The sequence below is a fragment of the Canis lupus genome, chromosome 1, assembly GCF_003254725.2.
Source record: "Canis lupus dingo isolate Sandy chromosome 1, ASM325472v2, whole genome shotgun sequence".
Classification (NCBI taxonomy): Eukaryota; Metazoa; Chordata; class Mammalia; order Carnivora; family Canidae; genus Canis; species Canis lupus.
This window is the reverse complement of record NC_064243.1, coordinates 38290574-38311625: the sequence shown is the minus strand read 5'-3', so window position 1 is coordinate 38311625 and position 21052 is coordinate 38290574. Positions and strand designations below refer to the sequence as shown.

Here is a 21052-nt window from a genome sequence, read left to right as displayed (position 1 = left end):
TTTTCACTGTTAGCATCATGAGCAATTTTACACTAATACCTAACCTTCCCTAGCTAAAACCTTTGCTTAATGTTGTGGCAGCTACTGTAAGGTTAGCTTTGGAGGAACCTGCCCTGTCACCTTATACCTTTCTTTAGCGACACACTGTCACAAAGATTTTTGGAAACAGTGGAGAGTCACTGATATAAAGTGGATTTTTCTATTAGAAACCAAAGGTTAGACAATTTGATCTATTCTAGTATTTCAAAAATGTTTGAATGAGATTAATTCTGGGAACTAAGGAGAATAACAAGTTTCAAAAAATTATGATGAAAATAAGCAGTTTTATATAATTTATTTACATAATAAATTAAGTCTATATTGAGGCATTATTATTTATACGTTGGATGCTGTGAGAAACATAAACCTTTATAAATATTATCTCTATGCTATAGGAGTCTTTCAAGTTCAGGGAAGGTGAGACATATACACATTTCTAATACATGACAATATGTGACAAAAACTATAAAACTCATACAACTAAAATGCTAATGAATTTGGAAGTGAGAGAAAGCATTTTTAGTCAGGATGGTCAGCAAAGATGTCATGAAAGATAAACATTTAATCTGAGCCACAAAATGTGGGTAGGAATTCAGCAGAGAGAGAAAAGTGGGAAAGCATTCCAAACAGAGGGACTCACAGAAAGGAGGTATGGAGGTAATAAAGAGTAGCTCACTTTTGGGAAACTATTTGCTTCAGCACAACATTCAAGTAAAGATGTTCTGAAATACAATGAAACCTAAGGCCATGTTTTAAGGAAACTTTTATTTGTCAGCTACTGCAGAATCATTGAAAGCTTTCCCACAGGAGAGCAATAGTAGTAAAACAGCATTCTAGGAAGACTGATGTGGAAATGGCTCATGAATGGGTTGGAATACCTTAAACTTTAGTGGTCATAATGACATTGAATAGAAAAGAGACACTTCAAAGAAAGGACTGAAATGTCTTAGAGACTGAATCCAGGTAGAAGGGAGGGAAGATGCAACCTTCTTGCCATGCCTTCCACCCAAAGTCTTGGCTTCTAAACAAATACTTTATAGCAAAGAAAATAGAGGTACAGGTGACTATAACTTGCTTCCTGTGAAGTTTCTCTCAAAACATACATCTGTCTGATTACAAGCAAACTTCAAACAGTATAGCTATCCTTTTGTTTTCCTAGTGGCAAATAAGAGAATAATGTTAACATAACATACAGGCTGGACCACTCCCACCAACTGAGGGAAGAAAAAAACCTTCACAAAATCTAGAAATCTCATTTCACTGATTTCTGATAGTAATAAACTTTCTAATGTTTATGTAGGCTAGTATAAAAAATTAAGTAAGTAGAAAAGTATCATTAAATAGAACTACTTCAGAGACATTTGAATTAGGAAAGAGATTCATGGAAAAGGAAATTTTATTATTTTTAAATGTATTAACAAACCTAATAACTAAATATTGATTTATGAAACTAGTTTGAATATAAAAAATGAAATATTATTTTTAAAAAATATCTACATTATTAATCTAAGATAATATCTATGAAGAAAAGTTTAAGGGAGATGAGATACAGACAACTCTAATGTAAGGCATTATGTGATAAATGCTACAAAAAATTGTATAACTAAAGTGTTAAAAATAATTCAAAACCAAAACAGTTTTTGCCAGGATTACCAGAAAATCTTAATAAGCCAAAAGTAAATTAATAACTTTTAATTGTGCTTATTAAATTTTATTTGTCTTAGGGTTTTTTGTTCTTTAAAACTATAAATGATTCTAATCCTTTCACTTTTTCTTCATAATGTATAAACCAGTGAACATTTCTGATGTACAACCTTTATTAGAAATCTCAATTTTGCAAGGTACATGTATGTGGTACTGGAACGGTTCGTATATTTATAAAAATACCAAAATGTATGCATTTAATAAATATATATATTTTTTAAATTCTACCTTTCCTTCATCCATTGGGTTATCACTTATATGGACAACTGGTCCTGGGTGAGATTTAGATGACCTAAAATAGAAAAGTTAGCAGGGTTTTTTTTCTCTCAATTAAAAATTTCAATTCAACTATATATTCATCACAATGAAGACAATGAATGGAAAATAAAGATACATTTATAAAAGAGGAAAAGATTCAGTAAGTGATTAATTAGAGATGTATAGTTCTTAATATGGATAAGATAGGACTCAGAGTAAAACTATGGGTGGGTGGATGGGTTAATAGGTGATCAGGATTAAGGAGTGCATTTGTAATGAGCACTGGGTGTACTGAGGTGTTGAAATACCATATTGGGTGTGCACATGAAACTAATATTACACTGTATGTTAACTAACTGGAATTTAAATAAAAAAAAAAACAAGAATCAAAAAAATACAGTGACATTGATACAAGTATACTTTTGATATAGGCAAGAATCCTCAATTTTGTATTTTAGCATCAAAAACACCCCTATTCTCACACTATAATTCTCAGAATTAATATTTTTAAATAAAGCACCATCTAAAATATTGCTATCTTACTTTACTCAACCCTTGCCTCCAATTGGGGCATTCATCCAGGTCCATAGCTCACATGAAACATAGGAAAAATTCTATTATGTTCTTTTAAAATGTCAACAGAAGTAATGCCACTGTACTTGGTCAGAGAAAAACAAGTCATACGGCTAAGAATGGAGCTGAACTTATGCCTATACAGTAGGAATAAGCACCTTACTATTCATTCATAAATTCCAAGGGTTGAGACACCGCCAGTCCACTTCATGAGAAACCTTTGTGAAACTATACAGACATCTGCACTACCACTGGATGTTGTGATCAACTCAGAACAGCAAAAACGCACACCATGTACCAAGAAACTGAGATATACATCCCTGCCACAGGAAGGAAAGCCAGCCATAATACATTATTGCTGGTACTTAAGAGAGATGCTACAAATTTATCTTTATGTCAAATTCTGTGCAATGCAACAATACAGAACCATTTTTTTAAAAAAAAAGAAATACCAAAAATGAATCTTACTGATATCCTTTGATTTTTACATCTAAATAATATAAGAAAAAATTGAGATGAGATGTAAAGATAAGATTCTAAAACAGAGTGCAAAGTTAGTGCTAAAGATCCTTAGGGCCTTATAGCTCAGCCCAGCCCTGTTCTTGTTACTGTTAAATGAAAACAATCATTTTATCAAAATTAAAGACAATTAACTTTCAAATTCTGTAATGTTACATTGCAAACATTTACATTATATTTGTTGATTATTAAAACACATCAAGTAATGGATTAGATCAATGTTTTCTAAACATTGGTGGCAACACATCAGTGGGTTGTGAAATCAATTTAGTGGGGCATGTGCAGCATTTGGAAGAAAAATAACCAGAAGATAAAAATACAGAAAAAAAAAAACTGGAGTGTTTTTCACCAAAGAACTGTTTCATTAAACTTGTGCTACAGTTTGTACATTCATACACGTCATATATGCATATGTTCACATATCTATCTGTATTATAAAGCACTTAAATTTACAAACTGCTACTAGGATAACGTTTAGAAAAGGCTAATAAACGGTGTTTAATATCAAGAATATCTGACATATTTAATTCCACATGGATCTGCTGATTAGCTATTATATAAAGATATCCTATATGGGACTGATACTTTCAGATACAGAATATGTGCTCAAACTCACAGTTCAATGGCTTTATTCCACATAATGACGTAGCCTGAGAGTGTGAAGGACTCCACATTGACAATATGTATATTACCTCGCTCAGTGCCCACATAGAGCCACTTACTCTGGAAAGGCAGATGGCAAAATGTAACCCTGTAAGAGAAAATATATCCAAAAAGGTAATTAGAAAAATGTCTGTAAATTTTATTAATTGCATTAGAGGGTTATCATGATAAATAATTTAGGAGAGGCAAAAATGACATACAACTAGATTTATGTACTGAAAATGCAAATTCAACTTCTATGTCAAACATAAGGTGTTACAGTAAATAAACAGCATGGCTTGATAGAAAGAAGAGGAGTTTAAAGTTAGTATGTGTTTCAAATCTGGCTATGTCAATCACTGTACTACTTTACATCACAAATTCAACTGTTAAAAGCCACAAATTATGAGTCTAATACTCACATGATCCCAAGACTTTTATATTTCTTAGGAGTTACTAAGCACAAATTTTAACTATCTGAAGTACCTAAAAGTAGCAATAACAAGCCAGATATAAAATGAACAATGAAATAACTATCATAAAACAACCATTTCATTCAAAATGATTTGTAAACTAAAACATGAATAGAGCTAAATGTCTTGAAAATTCAAAGACAATTTCAGCATAAGCCAAAATAATGACCAGATGACCAAAAAAAAAAAAAAAAAAGAAATACACAACCTCCTGATCTCTTCTACCACTTTGCAATTGCCCTTTTTAAAAAAAAATAAAATAAAATAATTTATTTATTTGAGAGATAGCAGGAGCAGGAAGAGGGGCAAAGGGAGAGGGAGAAGCAGACCCCCCACTGAACAAGAAGCTGGATGCAGGACTCCATCCCAGGACCGCAGGATCATGACCTGAGCCAAAGGCAGACACTCAACAGATGAGCCACCCAAGCGCCCCTGCAATTCTCTTTTATTCTTCACTCTACAAAAGCGGTAGTTACTGACTTGCTTAATACAATTACATGACCTATCTTCGATTTTACTACTAACAAAATTATTTATATAATATGCTTCAAAATCTTAAAGTTATCTCAATAGCAGAGATTTTGGATATATTCATACAATATTTTCTATTCCCAGTGCAACAGCATATTGCAGCTGTTTCTCAAATATTTAGAGAAACGAAATAAGAATAAATTCTTAAATGTTCAGCAAAAAGTACGGAACTTTTCCCTAGATTTACTCTTTCAATATTAGCTACCATCATTAAGTTTTCTTCTCAATTATAAAACCAACTTATATTGCTGAAAAATGTTAAGCATCTTTGTTTTTTGAAGTGAAAACAAACTACTATTTAACATTTTAAGAAGGAACTTAATTAAAATGTTCACTTAATTATCCAGCACCAAGACTTTAACATAATCATGGTCCCTAGAATGAGTTTTGTATAGAAATAACAGGCATGTATTTGTATAATGAACCACATTTAAAAATTACTCTACTCCTTAACTTCCCTCATTATTCGATTCAGTTGAAGAGGGGGGAAGTCAAATGGTTCTTATTAGAATTGGGAATTTCTTAATTAGCAAATTTTAATGGCTCTGAACAAGTGGGAATAGAAATAGAATACTAAAATCCCATGTTGCAACCAAATAAAATACCATGCCAGTGATTTACAGAAAGGCCAATAAGAAAATGTGGTTCCCCAAAACATACTACTAGAAAAGCAATTCAATGAATATAACTACTAAGAATTGTAAGATCATAAATTTGTGGGTAATTTATTCAGTCACCAAGATATAAAACTGGTTGTTGAGACAAACTAGACTTACTATATTTAATGGGTTCTTTCAATATTTGTTATATGACTTATTTCCTTGTTAAAAAAATCTGGGGCAGCTGGGTAGTTCAGTTGGTAAGCATCTATCTGCCTTAGGCTCAGGTCATGATCTCAGAATCCTGAGCCCCCATGTTGGGCTCCCTGATCAATGTGTATATATGTATTTGTGTGTGTGTGTGTGTGTGTGTGTGTGTGTTTGTACACACATAAGGAGAGAAAGAAAGACTGAAAAGAGAGATTTATTCTTAATGATTCTAAGAAAGTGAGCCATGATAGAAAGTATTTTCCAGTAAAAGTAGTCATGAAACAAATGGCACTGAATAGCCATGGGACAAAGAGATTTCAAATTTAAAGAGTTCAGATCAAAACAGATGCAAAGAAACTTGAAAAGAGAAAGTTTCACCAATGTCCCCCAAGAGATCTCATCTCCTTCCCTGTATCCTCCTCCTTGTAGAGTCTCTCCCAATACTGATTCTAGGACCTTGTGACTTGCACTGGCCACTGAGGCATTAGCAGCTCTGCCACAAGCAAAGATTTGAAAAGCACGTGCACCTTGGGGCTTGCCCTGTTTCTTATACCTTTAGAACCCAGGTGCCATGTGATGAAGCCCAGACTTTCTGTTGGGAGAATCTGGCCCAGCCCACAGCCAGCATCAACCAATAGACATGTAAGGCAAGCTAGATCATCCAATCCAGTTGAGCAGCCAGATAACTATGGTTGCATAAGTGACTACAGCGAAAGACCACTTCTGCTGAGCTCAACCCAAGTGTTGACCCACAGAACTGTGAGCAAACAAAATTTTTTATTTTAAGGTAATATAGATCATAATAATGATGGTGACTTCAGTTTTTATTGATACCAGGACCAAATTAATTTAAGTTTATGTGCTGACATATTAAAGCATAATGTTATACTGAAAATAATTAAAGTAACAGAGTTGAGACTCATATGAAAAACATTAAAACTCAGTAAAGACTAGTGAGATCAGATATTATAAGAATGGTATATTAAACTGGGCCTGAAAAGGTACCTTTTCAGATACCTTTTGATGTATGACTGAATCTAATGTACTAGAAATAAATAGATTGGATAGATAGATAGTTAAGTTGAATTCCCTCAGGGTGTCACTAAATGGAATTGTATTCTAATTCCCTCTACAGGACTTAAAAGTAGATATTCTACACAAAGCTGTTACTAGGACACAATAATTTCCTTATTTGCTTAAGGGACTTAAAAAAATGTAACATGTTAAGTGTTAGGAAGTGATACATATATCCTATTCACTATTTAGCTTTAGCAGCTGTCTGTCAAACATTTTACAGTCAAGCACCAAATTTAAAAGATTTAACTATTAACAATTTTAACAGAAGAACACATACAGTCTACGTAATGTTGAAATTAATCATCCATAAACAAGGGTATAGATACATATGTGTATTTAATCCATAAAGACATATGAACCAATATGCTCATCTATATGCCTGTATCACCAATGAATCAGCTCAACATGACAAAATGCATCATCACTTTTATAGTCTCAGGAAATATCACACTATCTTTTACTTAATAAGTAATTCATTAAATGAACAAAAGAATTACATAAAATGTGAGAATTTACTGTTAATTAACAATCAGATATTCCTAATTTTCTCTCTCTCCTCAAGGCTTGGGCCTAATTTAAACCATTATTACTAAATTTTCAAATCAATTCCTAGCTGCCACTAGAGTTATCTTTTCAAAGCCAAGAGAAATCATATCATTATCTTACTTGGAAGACCTTAAGGACTTCCTATCTTCTACCAAATACTTCCTAAATTTTTAGTGATACTCTGTGCTACATATATCTGGGGAAAGGGTGTAGAGTTATAGTGTACTGGATTTAATCAACTATTATTCAGCATCCTCTTCTACATTCTCCTATATGCCTTCCTGTTCTGCAGATTCTAGAAAACTAAAACTTCTATTTCCCAGATTCTTCCACAGCTAGAGTTCCAGATGAAAAGAAATTTCTACCAATTGGATATGCTTAAAATTTGCAGGCAAAAGGGAGGCACAGATCATCTTTCTGTTGCTGTTTTTACTGACAAGGGTGTTGTTCAAGGCAAGAGGTACTTATGACAGCATTCTAAGCTCTACTCCTGAGAATCATGTGCTGAGAGGCAGTTGTATGGCAGTAATCGTAATTCTTGAAACTCAATAGTTCTAGCACTCCTTGGTATTTTGTAAACAGCTACATCCCTGAATTAAATTCCTTTGTGCTTAATACCTACAGTGATTTCTAGTCCTGCACTGGATCCTTATTAATACACCAAGAAATTCATCAATCTGTAACTAATCTATATGATGGTCTACAATAACCAAAAATTACCCATTTACAATGTATCTTGTTCAGATAATGTTATTCATTTAATGATTTAAAGTTGGAAAAAGGTTGAGAATATAACTTTCTTATAATTGTATAAAAAGAAAAAAAATAAAAAAAAATAATTGTATAAAAAGGCCTTTCATGAATGAAGTAGACCTTTTCTACCTTTCTAAAATTATCATCTCTGGACTACATACCTAGCTATGTTTAACCAGATACAGTGCCCTACACATGCGAGATTTCCTCAAAGCTGTGCACCTGAACATAATAGAAAGTCCTTTTGCCCTTTCTCAATGTATGAAATCCCCACTAATCCTACAAATCTGTTCACAAAGGCTCTTTTGTAATGCTTTACCTAAAATTCTCAAAACACAGGGATACATCCTTTTGCTGGTTAATCTTCAAAATTTCCTAAGAAAATTTCACTACATATTATATCATATTTTCCACTGCATTATAATTTGCCATTTCACCTTCCTTAGCTGGTTATAACTTCCATGTCTCTCCAGAATTCATCACAATATTTGCATGCACCAGAATCTCAATTAACATTTACCAAATGAATTAATACACAAGAAAATAAAAAAGAAGGTATTTGATATTCTTCTTAAATTAACTGTACCTTATACTGTCTTGTTATTAGAAAACTTAAGTTTGCATTAATGAACCCAGAAATCTATTAAAAATAACAAGAGACAGCTGAAAGCAATTTACAAATCTGTTCAAAGGATTTCCTTTCTATTTGTAGTCTCATAAACTGTCATAACTACTTTAAAAAAGTCTTCATCATATCTGTAACCCAGCAGTACAATGTAACAAATGTCTTGAAAAATAAGCTTTAGAGATCTTCAAAGGTCATTTTACATTTATACTGATTTACTGTATTATTAATTACATTTCAATTTTTAGAAAGCATTTAAGTGCTTTTGGAAATATGTCCAAATAAATCATATTAACCTTTCTTGTGAAATGAGGCCTTAATATCATCAATGACTATCAAAACAATTAAATATCAACCAAGTATCAGTAAGTAAAAGAGTGAATAACAAATAGGAAAACAATATATATCAACTACAGAAATAACATCTCAAAGAACTATCCCTGTTATATGGGGGATTCCTTAAAGTTCTGTTTTTAATGATCTTACCTTGGGGAATAAAAATGCCAGTGTTTTATATAACAAATGTTATGATAAACAATAGTTGCTGGTACTCATTAGCAACTGTTAACTACATCTTTTTTTTTTTTTTTTGGCATTTTTTTGTATTAGATTGTCCTTTATTGTATGGATAAGGTATATTCTAAATATCTTCCAGCCTATAGTTATGTCTTTTTAATTATTAAAGCTTCTCTGTTTCTGTGTTTATATTCATATATTATAGATAGAGCATGTGCGAGAAATATATCTCTTCATATATATATATATATATCACAATATATAATACCAAGATATATAGACACAAATATGACATTATTTATATATTTATACAAACTTACTATCTAAAATGAGTTTTTAAGATTTTATTTTTAAGTAATCTCTACATCCAACATGGGCTTGAACCCAAATATGCTCCACCAACTGAGCCAACCAGGCACCCCTCAAAAGAAATTTTTATTAATCTTTTTTATTATGTGTGCCTCTCCTCCAAAATGTACTCTAAGTCATATTAATAGCCGGGACAACATTTATTTTTTCTTAATGTTCATAAAATACACAAGTAAGACATAAGGAACTGGGGATGGGAAGGGAGTCACTGTTTATAAAAGGATATTATGTAAATTATTCTGAATTTCATGTTCTTATCAAGCAGTACCTGATAGATAGGGTTTGGCTTTTAACTTTATGGTAAGTGTGTTATACAGAACCTTTATTCCTTTCCAAAACAGTTGGTGCTTTTCTGTGTATGTTGTTTAAGCACATCCTGCCCAGATCTTACAGATATTTCTTATATAACTTTCTCCCAAGTTTTAATTTTAGTGTGGTCATTTTACATTGAAATATTTGATTTAGTTATGAGATAGGAATCACTTTTTCCCATTTAGATAGGAGTCATCATAGCATTTTTTATGTACTACATCCTTTTTTGTTTGCAATGTCACTTCTGTAATATGTCAAAAGTGTATGTATGTGTGTATGTGTATGTATGAAGAGGAAACATCTCTTCATAGATGTTTTTGGAGTTTGCTCACTATGTTTTGATCCATTTGTCTTCCCTTTGTAACTACCATACCATTTTAACTTCTAAATTTTATAATAATTTTTTATATCTAGTAAGTCCCACCATCTCATATTTCTTTTTCAAAACTATCTCAGTTATTTTAGGCCTTTCTTTTTTCCATATGAATTTTATAATCAGCTTATCAAGTCCTATGAACAACCCTGTTAAAATTCTGAGTGGGATAATACTAAATTTATAAGGTTAATTTGGAAGGAAGTGACATTTTAAAACTTGAGAATTCCTTTCTATGAAACTCTCCATTTGCTTAAGTCTTTGACTCCTTCAACAGTTTTAATATTTTCCCCACATAGATCTTTAATATTTTCCCCACATATTTTGGCTAGTGTTATTTCTAGGAACACTGTAAATTTTGTTGTAAGATGTGTGCTTTTTCCCTTCGATATACTTTCAAACTCTGTAATTATGCTTTAGGTATATCCTTTAAAACAGTTTAACAGTTGTATTTTGTTTTTTTAACCCAATCAGAAATCTCAAAATTTCACTAAGTGAATTTGGTATATTTACAATGATTTTGATTACTGATACAGTTGAACTTACTTTTCCCACCTTGATTAACTCTTTTCTGTAATTTTCTCTTTTCCTAATCTATTTTCATTTCCTTTTTTCCTCCTCTAAAAGTTTTGGTATTATATACTTTCTATCCTTCTAGTAGTTATACTTACATACAAGATACATTAACTTCACAGTTCTCTAATAAGGTCTGAAAGAAAGATTATTTGGGGAACAGGAGGAATGTTCAGGTAATTATTGTCTTTTCTGAGCTCTTTCACAGTTGACACTCAGAACATAATTGTCAGCAGCTCTTTGAGCATTTGTTAGTCCTTTCAATCTAAAAATATTTAGCTCCACAAAATTTTCTTTATGCCTTTCATCACTACTTCTCCTTCCATTGTTCTGTTTTCTCTTGTCTTTACCACTAGACATCCGTATGATTCTTAGGCTCAAATCTCCATCCTCTGCCTTTATCTTATTGATACCATGCCCTAAAATATTTTGATTCTTAAAATAAATATTTATCTTTAAGTCAAGAGATTAAAAAAACAGTAAAGAATAGAAATAATTAGTGTTAGATATCAATAAAAGATAAAAATAAAATAAATGCAGTAACTACTTCATTTAAAAGACACGCACACAAATCTCTGACAAATCACAGTAACTGAAATATGATGAAATAGAGAATGAGGATATGATGAGTATAAAAATCAATATAAGCCCACAAGAATATGATACAGACTCTGATCTTAATGACATTGATCATATTCTGAATCAAAAATATTATTCAAGTACAGAAAACATAAAGGAATTTAATATACCTAAGAATTATGTACAAAAAGTTTTCTAGCTCTAAAAAGTTTAAGTATACTCTAAAAACATTCAGAAAACAGATGATTCCTCTATTAATTTCTCTATCTGTTCTAGAGCAGGAAGGAAGGAAGAGGGAGTGTGAGAAGGAGAAAAAGAGAAAGAAAAGTTACTCAATTCATTATAGGAAGGAAACATGCCCTGACATCAAAATTGAGAATATTAGAAAAAAAAAAGTCATATTCTAATCTCACAAACAAAAGTAGAGGTCCTAAGAATATATTCAGCACCATATTTAACAATATAATAAAAGGACTGTCAAAATTTTCACAAGCATATAAGAATGCTTAATATTAGGACATATATTAATTAAATCAATATGAAAAAAGGGAGGTAAGAAATCACAAGAATCTAAAAGAAATGCCCAAAAGGCATTCCATTAAAATTTAACTTCCGTAATTGACAATCAGTTCTAAGAGGAAAAAAAAAGCTATGTCAAACCAATGTCTTATATTATGCTTAACAATAAAACCCGATGAGGATCCCTGGGTGGCTCAGCAGTTTAGCACCTGCCTTCAGCCCAGGGCATGATCCTGGAGTCCTAGGATAGAGTCCCTCATCAGGTTCCCTGCATGGAGGCTGCTTCTCCCTCTGCCTGTGTGTCTGCCTTTCTCCCTCCCTCTCTCTCTCTCTCTCTCTCTGTGTGTCTCATGAATGAATGAATAAAATCTTTTAAAATAAATAAATAAATAAAACCCGAGAAAATAAACAAAGAAAACCCGAGAAGCAATATTATTAAAATTATTACTAAGAAAAAGATACTTGCTATGGAAAATATCATTGAACACTATTCTGTACATTATTGCTAATAAAGTAAGGCAAGAAAAGGAAAATAAAACCTTCATCTTCAAAATCACTGCCAAATTATTACAGATGGATGTCTGCTGTATCTCCCAGGCATGCTGGTTCAGTAAAAAGAAATCTACTGCTCAAAGTTCTTTATTCTCCCATCTTACTCTTTTCACAAAAAAAGGAAAAAAATGTAAAAGCCTTGATGTGGGCCAAGGACCAAATAGCACTCCAAGGATAATCAAACAACCTAGCCAGTTTGGGATCTATTAGTGGGAGGAATGAAGATTATACATAGAATTAGCCTGGAGGAATTACTCTCATTTTTTTTCTGTTTGAAGACTTTCCTTCTTAGCCTATCTCCCAGGTAACCCACATTATCTGTGGAGTGACATGCCTTTTAGAGAAGAAGAGATTCCCCTCTGTTTCTGCATAGGCAATGAGGTAACAATCAATCTACAACTTTGAGTATTTACTAAATGTCAAGCATTGAGACCACTGCTGGAAATAAAATAAACATACACAGTTTACATTCTAATCTAGAAGACAACCAAGGAATCAAGGCAATTACAGTAAGCATGGTATGTGCTATTTTAGGGAAACAGCATCATACTGTGGTAGAATACAAAACAGGCACAAACCCAGACTGGGGAATTTACAGAAAAACCTGTAAAAGAAATGACAAACACAAGTCAACTATGGAAAGAGAATCTTAAGTGTCTGTGGAGTAGGAAGATCAGTTCACAAACAGGCAGGAAAGAGGATCACTCATTAAAAACAGAGAAAGAGAGAGAGAAAAAGGCAGGGTGACTAGATTATAATGCATAAAGAGAGGGAAAAGCATAGTGAAATGAATTATGGTAGTAAGCAGAATCACAGACCTTATAAGACCTCTAGGGAATGCTAAGTATTTAAGAGTATCAACTTCATTTTGAAGGCGTGAAATACAGTGGACACTGGTTGTTTACCTAACAACCATTCCTCAGTCCACTCCTTCCTAACATTATTCAGATATTCATTAGAGCCCCTATCTTCCTCAAGTTACCCATATAATTTAGGAGGCACCTACACCAAATTGAGTTCCAGAAGTGAAACAAACCAACCAGGGTAATCCCATGCACTTGCTGCCATTTCAAGTCAGGTTATCCAATCCTAAAACCAATGGATATTTTCCATGTGAAGGACAATTAATTTGTCAATCACATCTGTAAAACCTCTTCACAGCAGCATCTTGATTAGAATTGGTTAAATAATTAGAAGGTGTGTGTATACCGGGGGCAACACTTTGGGGACCATCTTAGGATTCTACCTCTAATAGCCTGCCCTTTAGCCTCTGAAGATTCAAATCCTTCCCAAATGCAAATTCTTTTTTTGCAGACCCCAGTATCATCAAAGTCTCAATTTCATAATATCAAGTCCAAAATCTCATTAAAATATCACCAACTCAAAAATCCCAAATCTAAATTTGCTGTAGATGAGAGTCTTGATTGTCACCCATTGAGTATAGCTATTGGGCACAATTCCACTCGATCTGTGGATCTATGAAAATAAAGAGACAAATTATCCACTCCCAAGACTCCTAGCATTCAATGGTAGGACAAAAACAGGCTAAAAGTTATAGAAATTCCTGTTCAAAATGGGGGAAAGTGGAAAGTAAAAAGGAGTCACTGGTCCTTAACAGTTTTGAAATCAAGTTGGGCAAATGTTGATTTTTCTTAATCAAGCTTCAAGGTTGAGAATAATCCTCTGTAGCTCTCAGCTCCATCCTCTTCCTTTTTCATCCAAGATAGCACTTGCCTGGAACACGTACTTTTATCAGCCTCCTGCTGGCGGCAGCCTCCTTTCATTTTGTACTGTCTCTCAAGCCATGAGATGGCAATATTCTGCTACACAATTTTCTCAAACTGTGTGGCTTAAAGAATTCTATGTGTTCTTTGGTTTAGTTGAAAAGATCTGTGAAGCACACCCGCAATCTCTTAAAAAAGCCCTTGAATGACTAAATACTTTGACCTTTGGTCTTTCTGAGATTTTTGGTAAAAAGTTGATCAGTCACACCTTCATGTTTTTCTCTAAGCCACACTGAGAAACAATCTTTTTACCAGCTGGATCAGGATAGGAATTTCCCAACTCATCAAGTCCTGGTAGCTTAAATAATTCTTCCTTCAATTTAATTCTCTCATCTTGCCTTTTACTATAAAGCAGCAAGAAAAAAATCAGGTGGCACCTTCAACTCTTTCCTTGGATATCTCCTTGGCTAAATAGCCAAGTTAATCACTTATACATTATGCAGAAGATACTGTCAAGCTTGCCACAATTATATAACAAGGAACCACTTCATCCAGCTACAAAAACATGTTCTTCTCTCTCTTCCAAGTCCTCAATGGAAGCAATCTTCAAGTCCAGAGCCTCCCAGCCTACTCAAAGAAATTTAGACATTTCTATCCTATTCCTTAAATTTTTTTTAACTTCTATTCACTGCCCCGTTCTGAAGCAATTTCCCCATTTTTAGGTATTTGATACTGCAGCATCTCACTTCTAGGTACCAAAATCTGTATTAGTTTTTTTATTGCTGTTTAACAAATTACCACAAAATTAATAGCTAAGAAAACACCCATTTATTCTCTGTTTCTATAGGTCAGAAGTCCAGGCACTGCATGACTCAGAGCCTCTAGACAGTCTCACAAGGCTGAAATAACAAACATCAGCCAGATGCACTCCTCTGCCCCTTTCTGGAGGTTCTAGGAAGAATCTGCTCTGAAGCTCTTCCAGGTTGCTAGTAGAAATCAGTCTCATGTGGTTGTAAGAGTCAATAACTTACACTGAATCACCCTCAGGCTATGAACCTTTTGCCAGGAAGAGTCTAGTCTCTTAAAAGTTCACTTTCTTCAATCAGGTTTACTGAGAATAAACACCCAATCATAAGGTGAACTAATTAGGACCTCAATTACATCTACATAATGCCTTCACCTATTTAAGTGTTTGTATGAATAACTCAGAGGTGGTGTGTGGACACCAGGGAGCAGAAATTTTGAGACCCATCTTAAAATTCTGCCTTACCATACATATATGTTTAGAAGTGGAACTGTTTGGTCATGGAATATGTGGATACTGCAAAAAATTTTTCTAAAGTGACTAACACTCCCAGCAGCAGGCTATGGGAATATTTAGCCATTTTGATGGATACATAGTGCTATCTCGTTGTGGTATCAGTTTGCATTTTCCTGATGCAAATTTCTTTTAAAATAAATCAGTATATATATATATATATTTTTAAAGGTGAGGGGGCGCCTGGGTGGCTAAGTGGTTAAGCATCTGCCTTCAGCTCAGGGCATGATCCTGGAGCCCCAGGATGGAGTCCCATATCAGGCTCCCTGCATAGAAGCCTGCTTCTCCCTTTGCCTATGTCTCTGTCTCTCTCTATATATATAGGTCTCTCATGAATAAATAAATAAAATCTTTTTTTATTTTATTTTTATTTTTTTTTAATAAAATCTTTTTTAAAAAAAGTTGAAAGATTGGATAAGTTATTCTATCATAGGTTAACTTAAGCTTCTAAAATGGCATCCATCCTTATTGTGTCAGTTATTTTATGTCTGGGCCGCTGAAGTAACCTATTCAAGCATTTTATTCATCTTTGTTAATCTAATACCTAGCATAATCCCAGGCACACACAAGGCACCCAATGCTTGGTGATTTACCCTCTAAAATATACCTACCAATACATGTAATTTACCTTTTTTCATTTCCAAATTTAAAGCTGTTCCCACTCTATATTCCTCCTACCTAGGCCAATCAATAATGTTATAGGAGGCAACCTTTTATAGCAGTCTAACACACAATTTCTCTGACCCATTATTGCATTATACAGTTAGAGGAATAACATATGTTCTAACTCTACCATTAATCTACCTAGCTTTCTTGCCCTACATATAAAAAATAAAGTGCTTTCATTCATTATTTTGTCTTTATTATTTATCCCATGCCTTAGGTCATTATGCCTATTAGGAGAGATAAATTATTCTTATATTCACTTTGATTATGTATCTCTTTCCTTCCGTATAATCTTTTTATATATGAATACATTATAAGGACCTTGTGCAACCAGACCAGTCTCTTTGGATGTCTCTCCCAATTTTGTCAGAATTTCTTTGTTATTATTGATAATTTTATCCTAGGAAGTTATTCAACACTTCCTGGGGTGCCTAGGTGGCTCAGTGGTTGAGTGTCTGCCTTTGGCTCAGGTCATGGTCCCGGGGTCCTGGGATTGAGTCCCACATCAGGTTCCTTATGGGAGCCTGCTTCTCCCTCTGCCTATGTCTCTGCCTCTGTGTGTCTCTCATGAATAAATAAAATCTTTAAAACAAAACAAAACAAAAAACACTTCCTGACCATCCTTCCTTTTACAGTCTCAAGGTCATCAAATAACAATTATCTTCTCTCTGAACATTAACAGTTTTTTTTCTTTTTAAATTTTGTCTCAGAATGTGGTTCCCTAAGAGTTCCCAAGGAGACTCATCATATCCACAGAATTCCAAAACAATTCTCTTTCTGGATTAGAATTAGTCAGAATAGTATATCCCTCAGTCAGGATTCCTAACGGCCTATGTTCTATTCCATTTCTGTGTTCTAGTCCTGAATTTCATCACATTAAATCACTCTCATTTCTAATGTCTGTATACTTTCATTAAACCCATTTAAAGACAAATATTTTGCTGATATGATGCAATTACCACAAAAACTATAATCCTAGGTCTCTAATTTGTTCCAATATTATGATTAATTTTTTTTCTTGTTAAATATGTGCAGTGAATTAATTCAAAATCTTTGGAAGACCTGTATAGATTTTTTGAGGGCTGGTATCTGGCCAAATATTCTTTTACAGCTATGCCCGGTTCATGTGCATACTGAGCAAATTATAGGCCTCATAAATATGCAAAGCACAATATTTAGGTAATATTTTAATAAGAGTATAATGGGATAAATTAGTTTTTGTTTCTACAATAATTTACTTTTCCTAAGAAAATCTGATGTGGGCGCCTGGGTGGCTTAGTCTGTTAAGCCTCCAACTCTAGGTTTTGGCTGAGGTCCTAATCTCAGGGCCAAGAGATAGAGCCTCACAGCATCTGATTCTGCACTCAGCAAGGGTGGGGGGTCTGCTTCTCTTCTTCTCCCTCTGCCTCCCCCCCTCCCCCCCACACACACACATACACACACTCGCATTCTGGTGCATTCTCTATATATAAAAAATAAAAGTAAAAAAAAGAAAAACTGATGCTACAGCAACAGTCACTTCCTAAAGTACCTTATAGGCACCAACTCTTCCACTGTGATCTTAATATCGAATTAATTACTCCATTTGTCAAATAGTTTTTTCTCAAGGATTTTGGATACTGATGCACCATTGATAATTGTTAGGATGAAATGTTTTTATTATTAGTGCATTCCATATGATATTGTATTCTCCTTACCATTAGTTTAGAATGCATCCATGCTTATTTTATTCTCTAAACTAGTACATGCATCAAATGAATAGATATAATTTTGTTATAATAAAAGAAAAATATACCTTAAAATATATTAATTTCAATATTAAAGACTCAGCTATTCATCAGATGTCTAACATATTTATAAAGAAAAATCCTATTCTTTGAAATTTCACCTGGGAGACTAAATAACATTTATGTGAAAGTGTATTATGAACAACAAAGAATTACACAATTAGAGATATAATTATTAGACAATAGCAGGTTCTAAATAGAAAAGCCCAGATACACAATTTAGAACTCAGTCTTAAAATGCTCCATATATTTTTACTTAATAACTGTTACGCAAAAATTTAGAGAATACTGGTCATGATAACAAAGTAATGATAAAAGACTAGCAGATAGTTGTAGTTGCTTATAAATCCATGAATTCCTCCCAATTAAACTTTCTTTAAAAGAAAAAAAAAATCCACAGAAGCTTGATGGAACATATTGATTAAAAAAAACTAGTATACAGAATTTTACTTGTCAAAATTTTCATTTTCTACCAAAGCCAAAGAACCTCTCCTTTACATGTATAAAGACATCTAGAACGAATATCATTGGCTTTTAATGATTTTCCAATGTCTATTAGTTGTTTCTATGAAGACTGCCTAAGTAAAATCTCTGGTACGGCTAATGCAGATATTTCAAGGTACAAAATTCTACTTAGGGACGCCTGGGTAACTCATTGGTTTAGCACCTGCCTTTGGCCCAGGTCATGATCCTGGAGTCCCAGGATCGAGTGCCACATCAGGCTCCCTACATGGACCCTGCTTCTCCCTCTGCCTATGTCTCTGCCTCTCTCTCTCTGTGTGTCTCTCATGAATAAATAAATAAAATCTTTAAAAAAAATGTTTCTTTAAAGAAACAAAAAAAAAAAAACAAAATTCTACTTTAAATCCAATACCTTTAAAAACAAAACCAACTATATAGGTGATTTCTAAGGCACTGTTCTAAGGGCCTTATTCATATTATTTATTTTATACATATTAACTTTATAATACACATCTTGGGGCTTTTATGAGATAGTAATTATCCATTTTACAGATAACAAAACTGATATAGTTAATAGGTGATGGGGCCATAGACTAAGATTGAACATAGGCAGTCTGGCCCAGAATGTGAACTCTTAACCACTATGGTACATTGCTTTGCAAGATAGAGAAAATTGCATCTCAAGCTAAGTAACCAATGAGAGTAAGAACTAAACTTGATAATTAGTACAAGCTGGCTACAAACCAAGGAGATTTATGTTATCCTCCAACTCAAAATCTTTCTACGGAAACTGAGATACATATTTATTTAGTATGAATAAATGTCATCTTATTGGGCATCTGGAAGCTAAGCTTATCTTAACTTTGACCAAGATCCTAATGGCAAGGCCCAAGTTGGTCTTGTTTACAAATACATGCTCAGCAGCTACCATTAAGCTGGCACAAAACAAGCATTCTATAATTATCTATAGAATAAATGGGGATAAGAGGAAGTTGTTTTAACATATGAGATAAAAGAAATGATAAAGGTTACATGTAACACAGAGGAAAATTTTCTGCAGATAGAAAACACACAAAAAAATGAAGTAAGCTGCCTAATTTCATAGTTAAACCAAAATGTGAGACTTCTATATTTTTTCTTAAATACCAAAAAAGTGAAATTCTATCAGAATATCCACATTACAGTTGTACAAGATGTAAATGTACTCAACACTACTGAACTGTACACTTGTGATAGAAAATTTTAAGTTCTGTGCATTTTAGTGCAATTTTAAAGTCAAAACTAGAAAAAAATCCACATTCTGAAAAAAAATACAATTTAAATCACTAGTTTTTTTTTTACGACATACAATTTCTATTTATAAATTTATACTATACTAGGAAAATTTGCTTATAAAAATAAGACATTATAAAACTTAAGTTTACATTACTTAACAATTGTTCAAAATATAATGAGATAGATATTTATAAATTTTTCATTTTTCCTATCTTTCCTAGTTTCAGAAGTAAAAATGCAAATAGCATAAAAATGGAAATGGAGTAATTTAACTAATTTATTAGCTCAAATCCACTGTGAAATAAGGAAAAAACTAGGTTACTGGTTATTGTATTTTGTCAACAATAAGCACTGTGATAGTCATTACAAATATTCACAAGATTTCTAGCTTTTTTTGCTTCTTGGTTATATGAGTGAAATTAGAGATGGCCACATGACTTGTTCCCATAGCCCATGAAATGAGTGTAAAAAATATGTATCATATCCAGACAGAAACTTTAAGGGCCAACACATGCTTCAACATATTCTCTTTTTCCCTACTACAGTGACTGGCAATACTGTAAAGACTGGCTGTTTCCTTAGCCAGGTTCTGGAACAATGATAATGAAAAGGAAAAGAGTTCCAGCAAACCCACAAAGGACATATAATGTAAGCAAAAATAAACTGTTGCTGTATTTAGTCATTAAGATTATAGCATAACCCAAACTATCCTGACTGAGACAGATATAAAAGCTGAATGTAAAGCAGTTATTTAAAGAATAGATTCCTACAAATGAGGGAGATAGAATAGGACAGGTTAGGATTTTGTCCCTTCTCCTGCCTAGGGAAAGCTGCCGTAACAGAAGGTTTCCATCAGGGTACACATTACAGTTCTGAATGACACAGAGTTCAGGCTGCGGGGCAGAATACGTCTTGCCACCATGAGCAAACCTACACCTGGAGGAAGCCTCTGCTCTGCAGCCAGATGCTAAGGAAAATGAGGCTCCTCCCAAATGCTACTTCTCTCCTTCCTGCCACTTGAAGAAATCTGAACTTTAGTCTTTTTTTTTTTTTTTTTTTTTAAGATTTCATTTATTTATTCATGAGAGACACAGAAAAAGAGAGGCAGAGACATAGGCAGAGGGAGATAGGCTCCTTGCAGGGAGCCCGATGTGGGACTCGATCCCGGGACTCCAGGATCTTGCCCTGAGCCGAAGGCAGACGCTTAACCGCTGAGTCACCCAGGGATCCCTGAACTTTAGTCTTGACAGAATATAAGTAGGTTCATCCATAAGACGCCAAGCCCATTCCTTAGCATTTTAGATGCAATAGCTGCCATACAACTTTGTAGCTACCTTAAAGGATTTCATCCTAAGAGATATTCAAGGGACAAGTATCATGCTACAGTTCCTTCTTTACTGTTAACCTTAATGAAGGCCACAGGGAAGCTGAACCTCAAACAGGGACTAGCTAGTTTCTGTTGGTCAGCTGGGTAAACT

The 21052-nt window shown here is 33.6% G+C and overlaps 1 protein-coding gene across 4 annotated transcripts in view; it reads right to left on the bottom strand.

The window, feature by feature from the left end:
* Positions 1 to 21052, bottom strand: part of STXBP5 (syntaxin binding protein 5) — a 167731-nt gene that overhangs the window by 115742 nt on the left and 30937 nt on the right. For all 4 annotated transcript variants that reach the window (XM_025422509.3, XM_025422510.3, XM_049113579.1 and 1 more), the window contains exons 5-6: positions 3710 to 3844; positions 1972 to 2035 (exon numbers count right to left, since the gene is read on the bottom strand). In XM_025422509.3, the coding sequence (XP_025278294.1) occupies positions 1972 to 2035; positions 3710 to 3844 (199 nt within the window). The remainder of the gene's footprint in view (positions 1 to 1971; positions 2036 to 3709; positions 3845 to 21052) is intronic.